The following is a 14,815-nucleotide window of genomic DNA, read 5'->3' as shown; positions in this document are numbered from 1 at the left end:
TGTTCCTCTCCCTGTGTCCATGTGTTCTCATTGTTCAGCTCTCACTTATGAGTGAGAACATGCTGTGTTTGGTTTTCTGTTCCTATGTTTGCTGAGAATGATGGCTTCCAGTTTCATCCATGTCCCTGCAAAGGACATGAACTCTTTTTTATGGCTGCAGACGATAGCAGTTTTGCTTTCCAGTTCTGAGGAATATTTTTAGAGGGATAATAAATTAGATACTGTTACAGGCATTTTGTGTATCTTACATAATACAGGTCACAAAGTAGAAATACTTACCTGGAATGTAAGACCAAAAACATTTTCACTTTGTCTATTGAGTTAAAATACAAATCGGGAGTAAAGATACTCACATTATTGGTAGTTAGGAAGGATAAAGAAGGGATTACACCTATGTGTTATAATTGTTTTCCTTTTTTGTAGGCTGTAGAAGATGCCTTTGTACCTGTTATAAAATTTGAATTTGATGGTATTGAAGTAAGTGTTTAATATTTTTCTGACTTTACAATTGAACTGTTTAACTTGTAAGTTTGTTTTCTGAAATCAGGCTTAACGTAAGTGCATATTTTAAAAAATCAAATAATCTCTTTTTTTTTTTTTTAAATAAAGAGATGGGGTCTAACTCTATGGCCAAGGCTGGAGTGTAGTGACACAATCGTAGCTCACTGCACCTTTGAGCACCTGGGTTCAAGTGATCCTTCCACCTGAGCCTCCTGAGTGGCTAGGATTCCAGGCACACACCACCACACCTGGCTAATTTTTTGTATTTTTAGTAGAGACGGGGTTTCACCGTGTTAGCCAGGATGGTCTCAATCTCCTGACCTCGTGATCCGCCCACCTTGGCCTCCCAAAGTGCTGGGATTACAGGCGTGAGCCACTGTGCCCGGCCCATATTTTTAATTTCTAAGAATACTATTTTATTCTTTAAATGTTCCTTTTTATTTATGTCTGCATTTATTTACAGCCTCCTGACCTTATCTCCTAGATACAACATTTCTATCTGCTTTCTTAGGTCTACTGGGTCTGTTCCCACTTGTCCATCTGCTTTCCAGCTTTCATAGCTTTTGTTTGTCACTTTCTGTTCTTTGTCCTAGTGAATTTTGCCTTTAACGTCAAAATAATACTAAACACAAAAATAAAATTAAATTTTCCTAGTATTTTAGTGAGGTTTCAAGAGGGAGTAAATGTAAATGTGTGTTGGATCTTCTATCTTTATCTAGAAATTTGCTCATAAGGCTTTGATTTTTTTTTCTGCTTGGCATATATGTTAACATTTAAATGCTGTCATTAATTTGAAAGTTTAATTACCTTAACACAACTTTATAGTGATTTTCCCATGTGAGACTGCCTACATAGGCCTATTGAAGCTTTGATAGAACTTCCCAAACTAGTAATCAGAACTTTTCACATTTTATGGTGGGATGGGAGAGGATGGATTAAAAGGAGAAAATGTAATTTTTTTCTCTTTTTTCACATCTTTCCAAAGATTGATCTAGTCTTTGCAAGACTGGCAATACAAACCATATCAGATAATTTAGATCTAAGAGACGACTCTCGCCTGAGAAGCCTTGATATAAGGTGTATTCGCAGCTTAAATGGTAAGCTTCTAAAAAGAAATCTCAGATACCTGCTTCAAAACAATTAGAGAAATATAGGTATTTTTGCTGAATTGACTATTAATTCAATTTTGGAGATTGGACTCAGTTTAAAATGTAATTTTCTTTATACAGATAATGTGACCACATTTAAGAATCCTAAAAACCACACATTTATTTGAAAGGCTGTGTATATTTATAGTAGTGGTTCTCAAACTTACTGGTCTCAAGACTTCTTTACAGTCTTAAGATTTATGGAGGACCCCAAAAAGCTTTTGTTTATGTGGATTATATCTGTCAATATTTACCATGTTAGAAATAAAAACTGAGAAATTTAAAAAATACTTATTCATTTATAAATAATGAACCCATTTTAAATTAATATAAACTTTTGTGTGTGAAGAATGGCTTCTTTTTTTTTTTTTTTAACATTTTGCAAGTCTCTTTAATATTAGGCCTGATAGAAGACAGCTAGATTCTCATTTGTGTCTACAATTGATTGCAATATTTTGTTTTGGTTAACATGTAAGAATAAAATCTGGCTGGGCGTGGTGGCCCACGCCTATAATCCCAGCACTTTGGGAGGCCAAGGTGAATGGATTACTTGAGCCCAGGAGTTCCAGACCAGCTAGGATAACATGGTGAAACCTAATCTCTACCAAAAATAAAAAACATTTAGTTGGATGTAGTGGCGCTCGCCTGTAGTTCCAGCTACTCAGGAGACTGAGGTGAGAGGATCACCTGAGCCTGGGAGGTGGAGGCTGCAGTGAGCCGTGATTACGCCACTGCACTCTAGCGCAGGTGACAGAGTGAGACCCTGTCTCAAAAAAAAAAAAGAGGCCGGGCACAGTGGCTTATGCCTCTAATCCCAGCACTTTGGCAGGCCGAGGCAGGCAGATCACCTGAGGTCAGGAGTTTGAGACCAGCCTGGACAACATGGTAAAACCCCATCTCTATTAAAAATAAAAAACTAGCCAAGTGTGGTGGTGCTTGCCTGTAATCCCAGCTACTCGGGAGGCTGAGGTAGGAAAATCACTTGAACCCAGAAGGCGGAGGTTGTGGTGAGCTGAGATCATGCTACCGCAATCCAGTCAGGGTGACAGAGCGAGTCTCCATCTCAAAAAAGAAAGAAAAAATCTGTCCTCTTAATTGGAAAAGGGAGGAGTGCTTTAATAGCCTTTTCAGATAATTATGGATATTCTTCTTAAACTTGGCCAGTAACATTTTTTTCCTTTTTAACAGTTTTATTGAGATATAATTACATACCATTATACACCTCACTGGTCTTTTTCTTTTCTTTTTCCTTTTTTTTGAGACGGAGTCTCACACTGTTACCCAGGCTGGAGTGCGATGGCGCGATCTCAGCTCACTGCAACCTCCGCCTCCTGGGTTCAAGCAATTCTCCTGCTTCAGCCTCCTGAGTAGCTGAAATTACAGGCATGTGCCACCACGCCTGGCTGATTTTTTTGTATTTTTAGTAGAGACGGGGTTTCTCCATGTTGGTCAGGCTGGCCTCAAACTCTCGATATCAGGTGATGCCAACCTCGGCCTCCCAAAGTGCTGGGATTACAGGCGTGAGCCACCGTGCCTGGACTTCACTGGTCTTTAGTACACTACAATCCGATGTTAGAATATTTTATCACCCTCAAAAGATCCTTTATACCCATTTGCAGTGATTTCCCCTTCCATTCCTAAGTCCCAGGCAACCACTAATCTGCTTTATTTCTTTGTAGATTTGCCTCTTAAAGACATTTCATATAAAAAGAATCCTATGTGGTCTTTTGCATAAGGGTTCTTTCATTTGGCATGTTTGTGAGGTTCATCTGTATTTGTTCCGTTTTTTTGCTGAATAAAAATGATAGTTTCTTAAAGGTTAGAGTATGGAATCTAAAATCATATCAAACTTTTTGTATTCTGTTATATGACAATCTACTGATCTGTCTTGTTCTTTGAGTGGTCCCTTTATTCATGCATGATTTTGTACTATCATGCCTTGGTCATTTGGAAAATATTGGTTCACAAAGTTATTTGGATCTTCCAAATGTTAATACACATTTCACTATAAAATGTGAAAAAAAAAAAAAACAGCATTCATTAGTGACCAGTCTCAACGGAAAAAAGTATGGAAAGGTGTCAAGCTCATAGTAACAGATAAAAGTTGTCTAAAATTCAGATTTAACTTGAAGGGTTAAATTTTATTATTGGCAACAAATTTTGTCATTTGTTTTACTTGAACTGAGGGGTTCCTTTTGTCCATTTTTAAGGAAATACCTAACTGAATAACTATAGTTTATCTGCCAGTTATTTTTTCAGGTGAAACTGGTGTTCCTTGAAAAAAGCAGGTAGTTGAGCTTACAACTCACACAGTCTCACATGTTCTTTCCCCACCTTTATTTTTAACTGCAAGTGTGTGATGGTGAAGATATTTTTTTCTGCTAGTGCAGTTTGTTGCCCCATCTGTTTGTTTTTTTTTTTTTTTTTTTGAGACGGGAGTCTCGCTCTGTCGCCCAGGCTGGAGTGCAGTGGCGCGATCTTGGCTCACTGCAAACTCCACCTCCCAGGTTCACGCTGTTGCCCCATCTTGATTGACTGCCAAGGTACCTGCAGTTTTATCCACTGTTTCTTTTGCACCATCAGTGCAAATGTTAACACGGTAAAAAAAGCCTTAGTATTATTATAAAAAAGTTTGACCTCACAGATTGCCAGGGGTACCCAGACCATACTTTGAGAACTAATGTCTTTTTTTTTTTTTTTTTTGAGACAGAGTCTAGCTCTGTTGCCCAGGCTGGAGTGCAGTGGCATGATCTCAGCTCACTACAACCTCTGCCTCCCAGGTTCAAGCGATTCTCCTGCCTCAGCCCCTTGAGTAGCTGGGATTATAGATGCCCACCACCACACCTGGCTAATTTTTGTATGTTTAGTAGAGACAGGGTTTCACCATTTTGGCCAGACTGGTCTCGAGCTCCTGACCTCAGGTGATCCACCCACCTCAGCCTACCAAAGGGCTGGGATTGAGAACCAATGTTTTATAGTGTCTTTTGTTTGACCGAATCACTATTGCACTTTGATGTATTTCCACATTGTAACAGTAAATTACAGTATTTGTGGAAAAGGTTTACATTGAAGTAATTACAGTGTTGTAATTGGGAGGTATTTGATTAATAGTCAAATAAGGAAGAAAACTAAAAAATACTCAGACACATCTCATTTTGGATTGCATTACCCATGTCTTTTTTAATTATCCTAAAGCAAACTGATTTCTCATAAGTGGTAAATTTCATATACATAAAATAAACCCCAATATTTTATTATCTTTCATATTTTTAGCATTCGAGAGTCTGGAAGTTAGGAGGGCATTTGAATTAACTGAAAATTTGCTGCATAGTGAAAAATGAATGCTTTGTCTTTTTCAGGTTGTAGAGTTACTGATGAAATTTTGCATTTAGTGCCAAATAAAGAAACTTTTAGACTCACCCTAAGAGCTGTCAAATTATGGGCCAAACGTAAGTATCCCTAGTCTTTTATGTTTGCATTATAAAATTCTAATTTTCTCTTGCCAGTGAAAGAAGCATATATAGAAACTCTGAACGTAATGATATTGTTGGAGGTTAAGGGCCAGTAAACTCTGGAATAGCTATTTGCTTTTCAGGTACAGTGGTTATGGTGTTTTGATAAGTAGTATACCTCTTCCTCCCTTGGGTAAAAACTAAAAGCCCCTGACTTTTCATCTTAGGTTCAGTCAGGCAGTCAGAATAATTCAGAACTTGAAGACTGATACGCTCCCTGTGGGTAACACCATCTTATGTATCTTTGTATTCCCACCAGCAGAGAGTCTGGTTTATACTATAGTAGGTGTTCATTAAGTGAAGAGTCTACCGTGATGACTTTCACTTGTTTTTACCTTATAACACTTTTCTAATAAAGCCTGGAACTGTTACTAGTTTATATATATAGTTCATATATTTAGGTTCATAAAAATCCCTTTGCTTACCACTGAGCTGGCACAGCACATTCTGTATTATTATTTAAGCACACCTCTGAGATATTGCAGGTTTGGTTCCAGACAACTGCAGCAAAGCAAATTACAATTTTTTTTTTGTTTCCCAGTGCATATAAAAGTTACATTTACACTATACTGTAGTCTTTTTTTTTTTTTTTTTTTTGAGACGGAGTCTTGTTCTGTCTCCCAGGCTGGAGTGCAGTGGTGCAATCTCGGTTCACAGCAACCTCTGCCTCCTGGGTTCAAGTGATTCTCCTGCCTCAGCCTACCAAGTAGCTGGGATTACAGGCACGCACCACCATACCTGGGTAATTTTTTGTATTTTTAGTAGAGACAGGGTTTCACCATGTTTGTCAGGCTGGTCTCCAACTCCTGACCTTGTGATCTGCTCGCCTCGGCCTCCCAAAGTGCTGGGATTATAGGCGTGAGCCATCAAGCCCAGCTCCAAAATGTGTTTCTTAAATGGTAAAACAAGAAGATAACTCCTTGATCCATGGGCTACAGAATAGATGCTGTATTAGCAGACATGAAAATAACTTTAATCTCCTAGTATATGTCCACTGGAGCTCGTGGGTGACTAGGTGCATTGTCAAAGAGCAGTCCTACTTAGAAAGGAATCTTTTTTTTTCTGAGCAGTAGATCTCACCAGTGGGCTTTAAAATAGTAAACCATGCTGTAAACAGCTGTGCTGTCATCTAGGCTTTGTTCTGTTTGTACAGCACATAGAGTAGAGTGAGCATCATTTTTAAGGGCCCTGGGATTTTGGGAATGTTAAGTGAGCATTGGCTTCATTTTATTTATTTATTTTTTTTTGAGATGGAGTCTCACTCTCTCGCCCAGGCTGGAGTGCAATGGCGTGATCTCAGCTCACGGCAACCACCGCCTCCTGGGTTCAAGTGATTCTCCTGCCTCAGCCTCCCGAGTAGCTGGAATTACAGGCGTGTGCCACCACACCTGGCTAATTTTTGTATTTTTGGTAGAGATAGGGTTTTACCATGTTGGCCAGGCTGATCTTGAAGTCCTGACCTCAGGTGATCTGCCCGCCTTGGCCTCCGAAAGTGCTGGGATTACAAGCATGAGCCACCATGCCCGGCCAGCTTCAATTTAAAGTCACCAGCTGCATTAGCCTCTAACAAGAGAATCACCTACTCTTTGAAGCTTTGAAACCAAGCTTCTCTCTAGCTGTGAAAGTCCTAGATGGCATCTTCTTCCAGTATAAGGCTGTTTCATCTACATTGATAATTTGTTGTTTAGTGTAGCCACCTTCATCAATGATTTTAGCTAGATCTTCTGAATAACTTCCTGCAACTTCTGCATCAGCACTTGTTGCACTTTTAGTTGTGGAGATGGCTTCTTTCCTTAAACCTTATGAACCAATCTTTACTAGCTTCAGACTTTTCTTCTGCACCTTCCTCACTTCTCTCAGCCTTCATACGATTGAAGAGAAGTTAGGGCTTTGCTCTGGATTAGACTTTGGCCTAAGGAATCATTGTGTCTTGTTTGATCTTCCATCCAGACCATTAAAATTTTCTATCAGCAGCCAGGCACAGTGGCTCACACCTGTAATCCCAGTACTTTGGGAGGCTGAGGCGAGCGGATCATGAGGTCAGGAGTTCGAGATCAGCCTGACCAACATAGTGAAACCCCATCTCTACTAAAAATACAAAAATTAGCTGAGTATGGTGGCACGTGCCTGTAATCCCAGCTACTCGGGAAGCTGAGGCAGGAGAATCACTTGAACCTGGGAGGCAGAGGTTGTGGTGAGCTGAGATCGCACCACTGCACTCCAGCCTGGGCGACAGAGCGAGACTCCGTCTCAAAAAAAAATTTTTTTTTTCCGTCAGCAATAAAGCAGTTTTACTTTTTTTGTCATTCCTGTATTCACTGGAGAGTAGCACTTGTAATTTCTGTCAATAACTTTTCCTTGGCATTCACAACTTGGTTAACCGATTGGCACAAGCGGCATAGCTTTGGGACTATCATAACTTTCAATGTACCTTTTTCACTGAGCTTAATCTTTTCTAGCTTTTGATTTAAAGTGAGAGACATGCGACTCTTTCTTTTACTTGAACACTTAGAGGCCATTAAGCGTTCTTAATTGGCCTAATTTAAGTATTGTTGTGTCTCAAGGAATAGGGACACCTGAAGAGAGGGAGAGAGATGGGTAATGACCAGCTGGTGGAGCATTCAGAAAATACACATTTACCAAGTTCACCGTCTTATATGGGCTCAGTTTGTGGTGCCCCAAAACAATTACAATAGTAACATCAAAGATCACTAATCACAAATCACCATAACAGATATAATAATAATGAAAAAGTTTGAAATATTGTGAGAATTACTAAAATGTGACACAGAGACATGAAGTGAGAGCTTATGCTGTTGGAAAAATGGTGCTGATAGATTTTCTCAACTCAGGGTTGCCGCAGACCTTCAGTTTGTAAAAAAACAGTATCTGTGAAGTGTAATAAAGCAAAACACAATAAAACGAGGTATGCCTTTATATTTATTTCATTTTATTTTTTTAGACAGGGGCTTGCTCTGTCTCCCAGACCGGAATTCAGTGGCGCAATTATAGCTCACTGCAGCCTCAACCTTCTGGGCCCAAGCGATCCTTCCACTCTAGCCTCCCGAGTAGCTAGAACTACAGGCGTATGCCACTACGCCCAGCTAATTTTTTTTTTTTTTTTTTTTAAGCAGAGACGAGGTGTTGCTATGTTACCTAGGCTGGTCTCAAACTCCTGAGCTCAATCAATCCTCCTGCTTTGGCCTCCAAAAGTGGTGGGATTACAGGTGTGAGCCACAGTGCCTGGCTGAGTGTGACAAAGGTTTATTTTTGGGGTGCTGAAAACATTCTAGAATTGATCATGTTGATGATTGCACAACTCTCAGTATACTAAAAAACCATTGAATTGTGTACTTTAAATGGACGAATCTTATGGTATGTGAATTACATCTCAATAAAGCTGTTACAAGTTAAAAACTAGCAACACATGGCTTGTGGCTACCATATTGGACAGTGCAGGTCTAAAAAGATACTAAGCAAGTAGAATTTGTCCTTGGGCTCAAGTGTCTTGTATACTTAAGATAAAGTAAAATTTGCACTGAAGGGATAACATGAACAGTTTGCCCTTCCTTAAAGATTAAATGCCATGTTTTGTCAGTTAGATGCATATTTTTCATATTTACCACATCTGAAATTGGTATTTTGTAGGTTTTTTTTCTTTTGCTCGCTTGGCGGGACATAATATAGATAGCTATATAAGAAACGGTCATGATAACCATGGTGGTGCACCCCTGTAATCATAGCTACACAAGAGGCTGAGGTGGAGGATCAGTTAAGCCGAAGAGTTTGAGGCTACAGTGAGTTATGATTGTGCCAGTTCACTCCAGTCTGGGTGACAGAGTGAGAGCCCATCTCTTAAAAAAAAGAAAGAAAAAAATAGAAATGAGTGATATCAGTGGTGTATTCTACTTTATGGAGAGGTATCCAAATTCTATGAAATACTGAATAAGTCTCCAGCTTTATACTTGATTTAAAAATACCCATGAATATGATTATTAATTAAATATTCATTCTTCCCCATTGTCTCTCCACATGTCTCCTCCCTTTCATTTTTCTCTCAATCCTAAATACTGAAAAATGGGGAATTTCAATGTAGTATCAGTGGAGCCCAGTTGAGCAGTTGGAACTGAGGCAAAGAACTGAGGTGTCTGTATTAGAAGGGAAAGTAAGGAGGGTAAGATTAGCGATTTATGGTTTACTAATTAGACTGTGGGCCTAATGTGAAGGTCTGCTTATCAGTTTTCATGTTTTGTTTATAGGGGAAAATTTCCAACCAACCGTCTTATGAATAAAATTACCTTGTTGAATGTCACGGATATTCATTCACCTTGTAAAGAGCAGAAAAAAAAAGTGTCACAGATAGTAGGTCCTAATAATAATTAACAAATATATTGATTTTCTAGGACGTGGTATTTATTCCAACATGCTAGGATTCCTTGGTGGTGTCTCCTGGGCAATGCTAGTTGCAAGAACTTGCCAATTGTATCCAAATGCAGCAGCATCTACTTTAGTTCATAAGTTCTTTTTAGTTTTTTCCAAGTGGTAAGTATTTATATGTGTACTTTGACTGTTTACTAACCTCTACCTATGCGTAAGTTTGTTTGGAAATTTAAGAGCTATACATAGACTTTTTCTGTTGTTTCACATTCCTTTGTAAAGTTAAAAGTATAAAACATCAACATTGAGGCAATGGTGGGACATCTAATTGGCACCTTCTTCCAGGGATTTGTAAATGTGGGCCTTTAGCTTGGGAGAGCAGTTAAAATAAGTCTGGCTTTGCAAATTACTAGTTATGTAGAGGTCGTTTAAGCTTTCCTCATTTGTAAAATGGAGATGATAATCACATTGATGTATTAGTATTTTCAGTAAATGTTGGCTGTTGCTGTTACTAAATTATCAGAATTAAATCCATGAAAGCAAATGAGAAGGAAGTGAAAGATTCAGGTGTAAATTAGTTACAGTTAATGAAAAGTAATATTTGCCCTTTCAGAGAACACTGCATTAAAATGAGCAGCCTTTCCTTTGTATACTTTCTTACCTATCCCGTTTCTTTTTTTTTTTTTTTTTTTAATTGAGACAGGGTCTCACTCTGTTGCCCAGGCTAGAGTGCATGCATCTCAGCTCACTGCAGCCTCTGCCTCCTGGGCTCAAGTGATCCTCTCACCTCAGCCTCCTGAGTACCTGGGACTATAAGCATGTGCCACTAGGCATGGCTAATTTTTGTGTTTTCAGTAGAGACAGGGTTTCTCTATGTTGCCCAGGATGGTCTCGAACTCCTGAGCTCAGGTGATCTGCCTGCCTCAGCTTCCCAGAGTGCTGGGATTACAGGCATGAGCCACCATGCTCGGCCTTTTTTTCCTTTAATACCAAATACCCAGAACATTCACTCTGTAGAAGGTTAGAACAATCTAATAATTATAAGGTTTCATGTAGTACCTGAAGTGAGATCATGTGTAAGTTAATTTGCCTTATTCATGTCAGGGAATGGCCAAATCCTGTGCTGCTGAAGCAACCAGAAGAAAGCAATCTGAATTTGCCTGTCTGGGATCCTCGGGTATGTGATTTATTATGGAGTTTCTCTAAACCTTTTAAGGAAAAGGACATTTCACTGAATTACAGTCTAGTTAAAGATAGTTCCTCTTGTCTCTGTTCTTCCTTCTGTATAACTATAGTCCTCTTCCTCCTCCTGCTGTGGTTTTTGTTTTGTTTTTTGTGCAGATGATTAGGATCACTAATGCTGATCCAAATGTTATGTCATTAAAAATCACCCATGTAAGATGAGTGGGTGTCTCATGGACAGTGTCATAATCCATTGTGGAAAAACTGTCTCAAAAGTAATTGGTTACTTGGCCGGGCATGATGGTTCACGCCTGTAATCCCAGCACTTTGGGAGGCCAAGGCGGGTGGATCACCTGAGGTCAGGAGTTCGAGACCAGCCTGGCCAACGTGGTGAAACCCCCTCTCTACTGAAAATATAAAAAATTAGCCGGGCATGGTGGTACACACCTGTAGTTCCAGCTACTCTGGAGGCTGAGGCACAAGAATCGCCTGAACCCCTGAGGCACAGGTTGCAGTAAGCCGAGATTGTGCCACTGCACTCCAGCCTGGGTGACGAGTTGAGACTTCGTCTCAAAAAAAAAAGTAATTGGTTACTAATAATAAAGTACTAAAGTATAATAAAAGATTTGCTTTGCAGTACAATTTAAATCAGATTCATTGTTTTAGGATAGCATAATTCTCCCATATCTTGCATTTTAATTTGCTTTTAGAGTGAGTGCTCATTCCTCTAGGTAACCAAGGGGAAGTCATCCATTGAGTGGGTGGTGAAAAAGGATTCAGAACCATTAAACCAGATAATGCTTTTTGTAGTTATAATACTGTATTTCCTTGATTATAAGAGATCATTGTTTATAAGATGCACATCAATTTAACAGCTTTTCTGAGGAAAAATATACTTCTGCAGTATTTCCTTTGACTTTGACTATCAGACATATCCAACTTCAGAAATAAATGTAGTTGGGGAGGGCAAATGTACTTCTTAAACTTGAGGAAATGTAGTATTAAATTTATATTTCATATTCTTCAGACTTTTGGGGAAATGAAGTGAGGACAACTGAAATAGGAGAATAGATCAGTTATTTTGCTTCTAATTTCACAGGTAAATCCATCAGATAGGTATCATCTCATGCCCATAATCACCCCTGCCTACCCACAACAGAATTCTACGTATAATGTGTCCACATCAACTCGAACAGTAATGGTAGAAGAATTTAAACAAGGTAAACGTGGCCGTGTTGCCCTTTACATAGTCCCACAAGTTTTTGGTTGACAGTTTTATTCTCTGTTGCAGCTATGGATTGGCAGTTAGAGTTATACCTATTCTTTCTAAAAATTCTTTCAAGTATGGTTATTTTGTTTTTTGGTAATGAGTTTTCAAAAGTATATGATAATATTAAGGCCAAAAATGGAGCCAGCCCTGTCTAGTTGAAACTAATTTTTTGTGTTCTAAGAAACAACATAATATATATTTATATTTTGTTACTCAAGAGTTTGGTAGGCCGGGTGCGGTGGCTCACACCTATAATCCTAGCACTTTGGGAGGCCGAGGTGAGCAGATGACCTGAGGTCAGGAGTTCAAGACCAGCCTAGCCAACCTGGTGAAACTCTGTCTCTACTAAAATTATAAAAATTAGCTGGAAGTCGTGGTGGGCACCTGTAATCCCAGCTACTCAGGAGGCTGGGGCAAGAGAATCGCTCGAACCCAGGAGGTAGAGGTTGCAGTGAGCCGAGATAGAGCCACCGCACTCCAGCCTGGGTGACAGAGTGAGACTCTGTCTCAAAAAAAGAAAAAAAAAAAATTTGGTCTGGTGGAGTTTGAGATTTTGTAGTAGTAGAGTGATTTAAGAGCTGGTCCCTTTTCAAAATCATTCTTCTTCTTTTTTTTTTTTTTAATTTAGGTCTTGCAGTCACAGATGAAATTCTTCAAGGAAAGTCAGATTGGTCCAAACTACTTGAGCCACCGAATTTCTTTCAAAAGTATAGGTATGTGAAATTTTGTATTTTGTATGTATGTGTTTTTTTTTTTTTAAAGAAGAATGTTAAACATAGTTAATATATGGCAGGTGACAGCTCTTTTATTTCTTAAGCAAGAGAGAATAGATTAACAAAAATCCTAAGAGATAAGAGTGTTTCTTTATTCTGGTAGTATCTAATCCAGTATTAGTGACTTTTTAAAGTGAATTGTTTTTTACTTGTGGGACCTAGAATTAATTTTGTGAAAATCAGAGCACGTTTAATTTTCATAAACTGTGTGCCTTTATTAGCTCATTTGTTCAATGAGAGGGACGGAAAAATGGGGATGATTAAAAAGCAGGCCGTAACAATTTTTCTGACTGTTTTTTCTGATTGTTTCTGAAAATTCTTCAGACATTATATAGTATTGACTGCCAGCGCTTCAACAGAAGAAAACCATCTAGAGTGGTAAGACTTCTATTTCAAGTTTTCTACCTACTGTGTGGTGATAGTAACTTATTTATATGGTGCTTTACCATTTATAAGGTACTTTCTTGCTTGATTGTCTAGGTTGGAGTGCAGTGTCACGATCTCAGTTTCGCCATGTTGGTCAGACTGGTCTCGAGCTCCTGACCTCAGGTGATCCACCCACCTCAACCTCCCAAAGTGCTGGGATTACAGGCCTGAGCCACTTCGCCCGGCCTTTTTTTTTTTTTTTTTTTTTTTTTTTTTTTTTGAGAAGTCATCTCCCTCTGTCACCCAGACTGGAGTGTAGTGGCATAATCTTGGCTCACTGCCACCTCCACCTCCTAGGTTCAAGTGATTCTCCTGCCTTAGCCTCCTGAGTAGCTGGGACTACAGGTGTGCACTTCCATGCCCTGTGGCTAATTTTTGTATTTTTAGTAGAGATGGGGTCTCACCATGTTGGCCAGGCTGGTCTCGAAGTCCTGACCTCAAGTGGGCTGGTCTCAAACTCCTGACCTCAAGTGATCCGTAAAATTATTATATCTTACTGGTGATTGTTGTGCATGACCATGGAACTTCAGTGTTTAAAATATGCCATCAAATTAATGTTTCAGAATCAGGAGGGACATGAGTGAAAGATATATGTATAGATTTTGCTTCTTATTGCTTCTCAGCCAGATGTAAGCAAAATTTTGAGCTAGTTTGGATGATTCTGATAGCCACCATCTGAGTTTCTCTTTTCTTTGTTTTTATTTTTTATTTTGAGACGGAGGCTCGCTGTGTCGCTCAGGCTGGAGTGCAGTGGCGCGATCTCAGCTCACTGCAACCTCCACCTCCCGGGTTCAAGCAGTTCTCTGCCTCAGCCTCCAGAGTAGCTGGGATTACAAGCACCCACCACCACGCCCAGCTAATTTTTGTATTTTTAGTAGAGATGGGGTTTCACCATCTTGGCCAGGCTGGTCTTGAACTCCTCACCTCGTGATCCACCCGCCTCGGCCTCCCAAAGTGCTGGAATTACAGGCGTGAGCCACTACACTGGCCTGAGTTTTTCATTTTTGCCATTGTGTTTACCTCCACCAAAACTCAATAGAAAAGACATTTTGCATATCCTTTTAATTTAGGAGATAATGGCTTAAATCTTTCAGATTAAGCTTCCGTCAATAGGTAGGAGATATTTGTGGTCAAGAAGTAGCGTGTTCTTTCTAGTGCATCTAAATTTATCCCTTCTGCCTCCACTATATTCACATCCTTGGCTCTATCAGATGGAAGCTGTTAGACCACCAGAGATGGTTGTACTTTCCTTGGGCCTGACTTCTGGAAAAGCAAAACAGCAATGCTCTTTTATTTTTGCTTCAGGAGTTTAATCCTTATTTCATTGATAATTAAAGGGACTCTGAAAATGATCCTGTCACTGAAACAGTATTTTGTTTGTCTAGATCTGGAGTCAGAAAATAGGGTCTAGGCCAAATTCAGTCTGCCACTTATTTTTGTAAAGTTTTATTGGAACACAGCCATGTTTCTTCGTTTATATATTATCTATGGCTGCTTCTGTGCTTCATAGCAAAGTTGAATAGGTGTAACAAAGACTGTATGGCCCAGAAACCCTAAAATTTACTATTTAGCCCTTTACAGAAAATGTTTGCCAACCTGTCATTTAGATGACACTGGAATAACACA

At 39.3% G+C, this 14,815-nt stretch overlaps 1 protein-coding gene across 3 annotated transcripts in view; it reads left to right on the top strand.

The window, feature by feature from the left end:
* PAPOLG (poly(A) polymerase gamma) overlaps positions 1–14,815 on the top strand; it is a 41,631-nt gene that overhangs the window by 13,651 nt on the left and 13,165 nt on the right. For all 3 annotated transcript variants that reach the window (XM_054475025.1, XM_054475027.2, XM_054475026.2), the window contains exons 6-13: positions 424–477; positions 1,487–1,598; positions 5,009–5,098; positions 9,565–9,703; positions 10,643–10,715; positions 11,820–11,940; positions 12,619–12,703; positions 13,088–13,141. In XM_054475025.1, the coding sequence (XP_054331000.1) occupies positions 424–477; positions 1,487–1,598; positions 5,009–5,098; positions 9,565–9,703; positions 10,643–10,715; positions 11,820–11,940; positions 12,619–12,703; positions 13,088–13,141 (728 nt within the window). The remainder of the gene's footprint in view (positions 1–423; positions 478–1,486; positions 1,599–5,008; positions 5,099–9,564; positions 9,704–10,642; positions 10,716–11,819; positions 11,941–12,618; positions 12,704–13,087; positions 13,142–14,815) is intronic.

This window comes from Pongo pygmaeus, chromosome 12, assembly GCF_028885625.2.
Source record: "Pongo pygmaeus isolate AG05252 chromosome 12, NHGRI_mPonPyg2-v2.0_pri, whole genome shotgun sequence".
NCBI lineage: Eukaryota > Metazoa > Chordata > Mammalia > Primates > Hominidae > Pongo > Pongo pygmaeus.
Note: the sequence above shows the minus strand (reverse complement) of the source record. Positions and strands in the feature narration are given on the sequence as shown.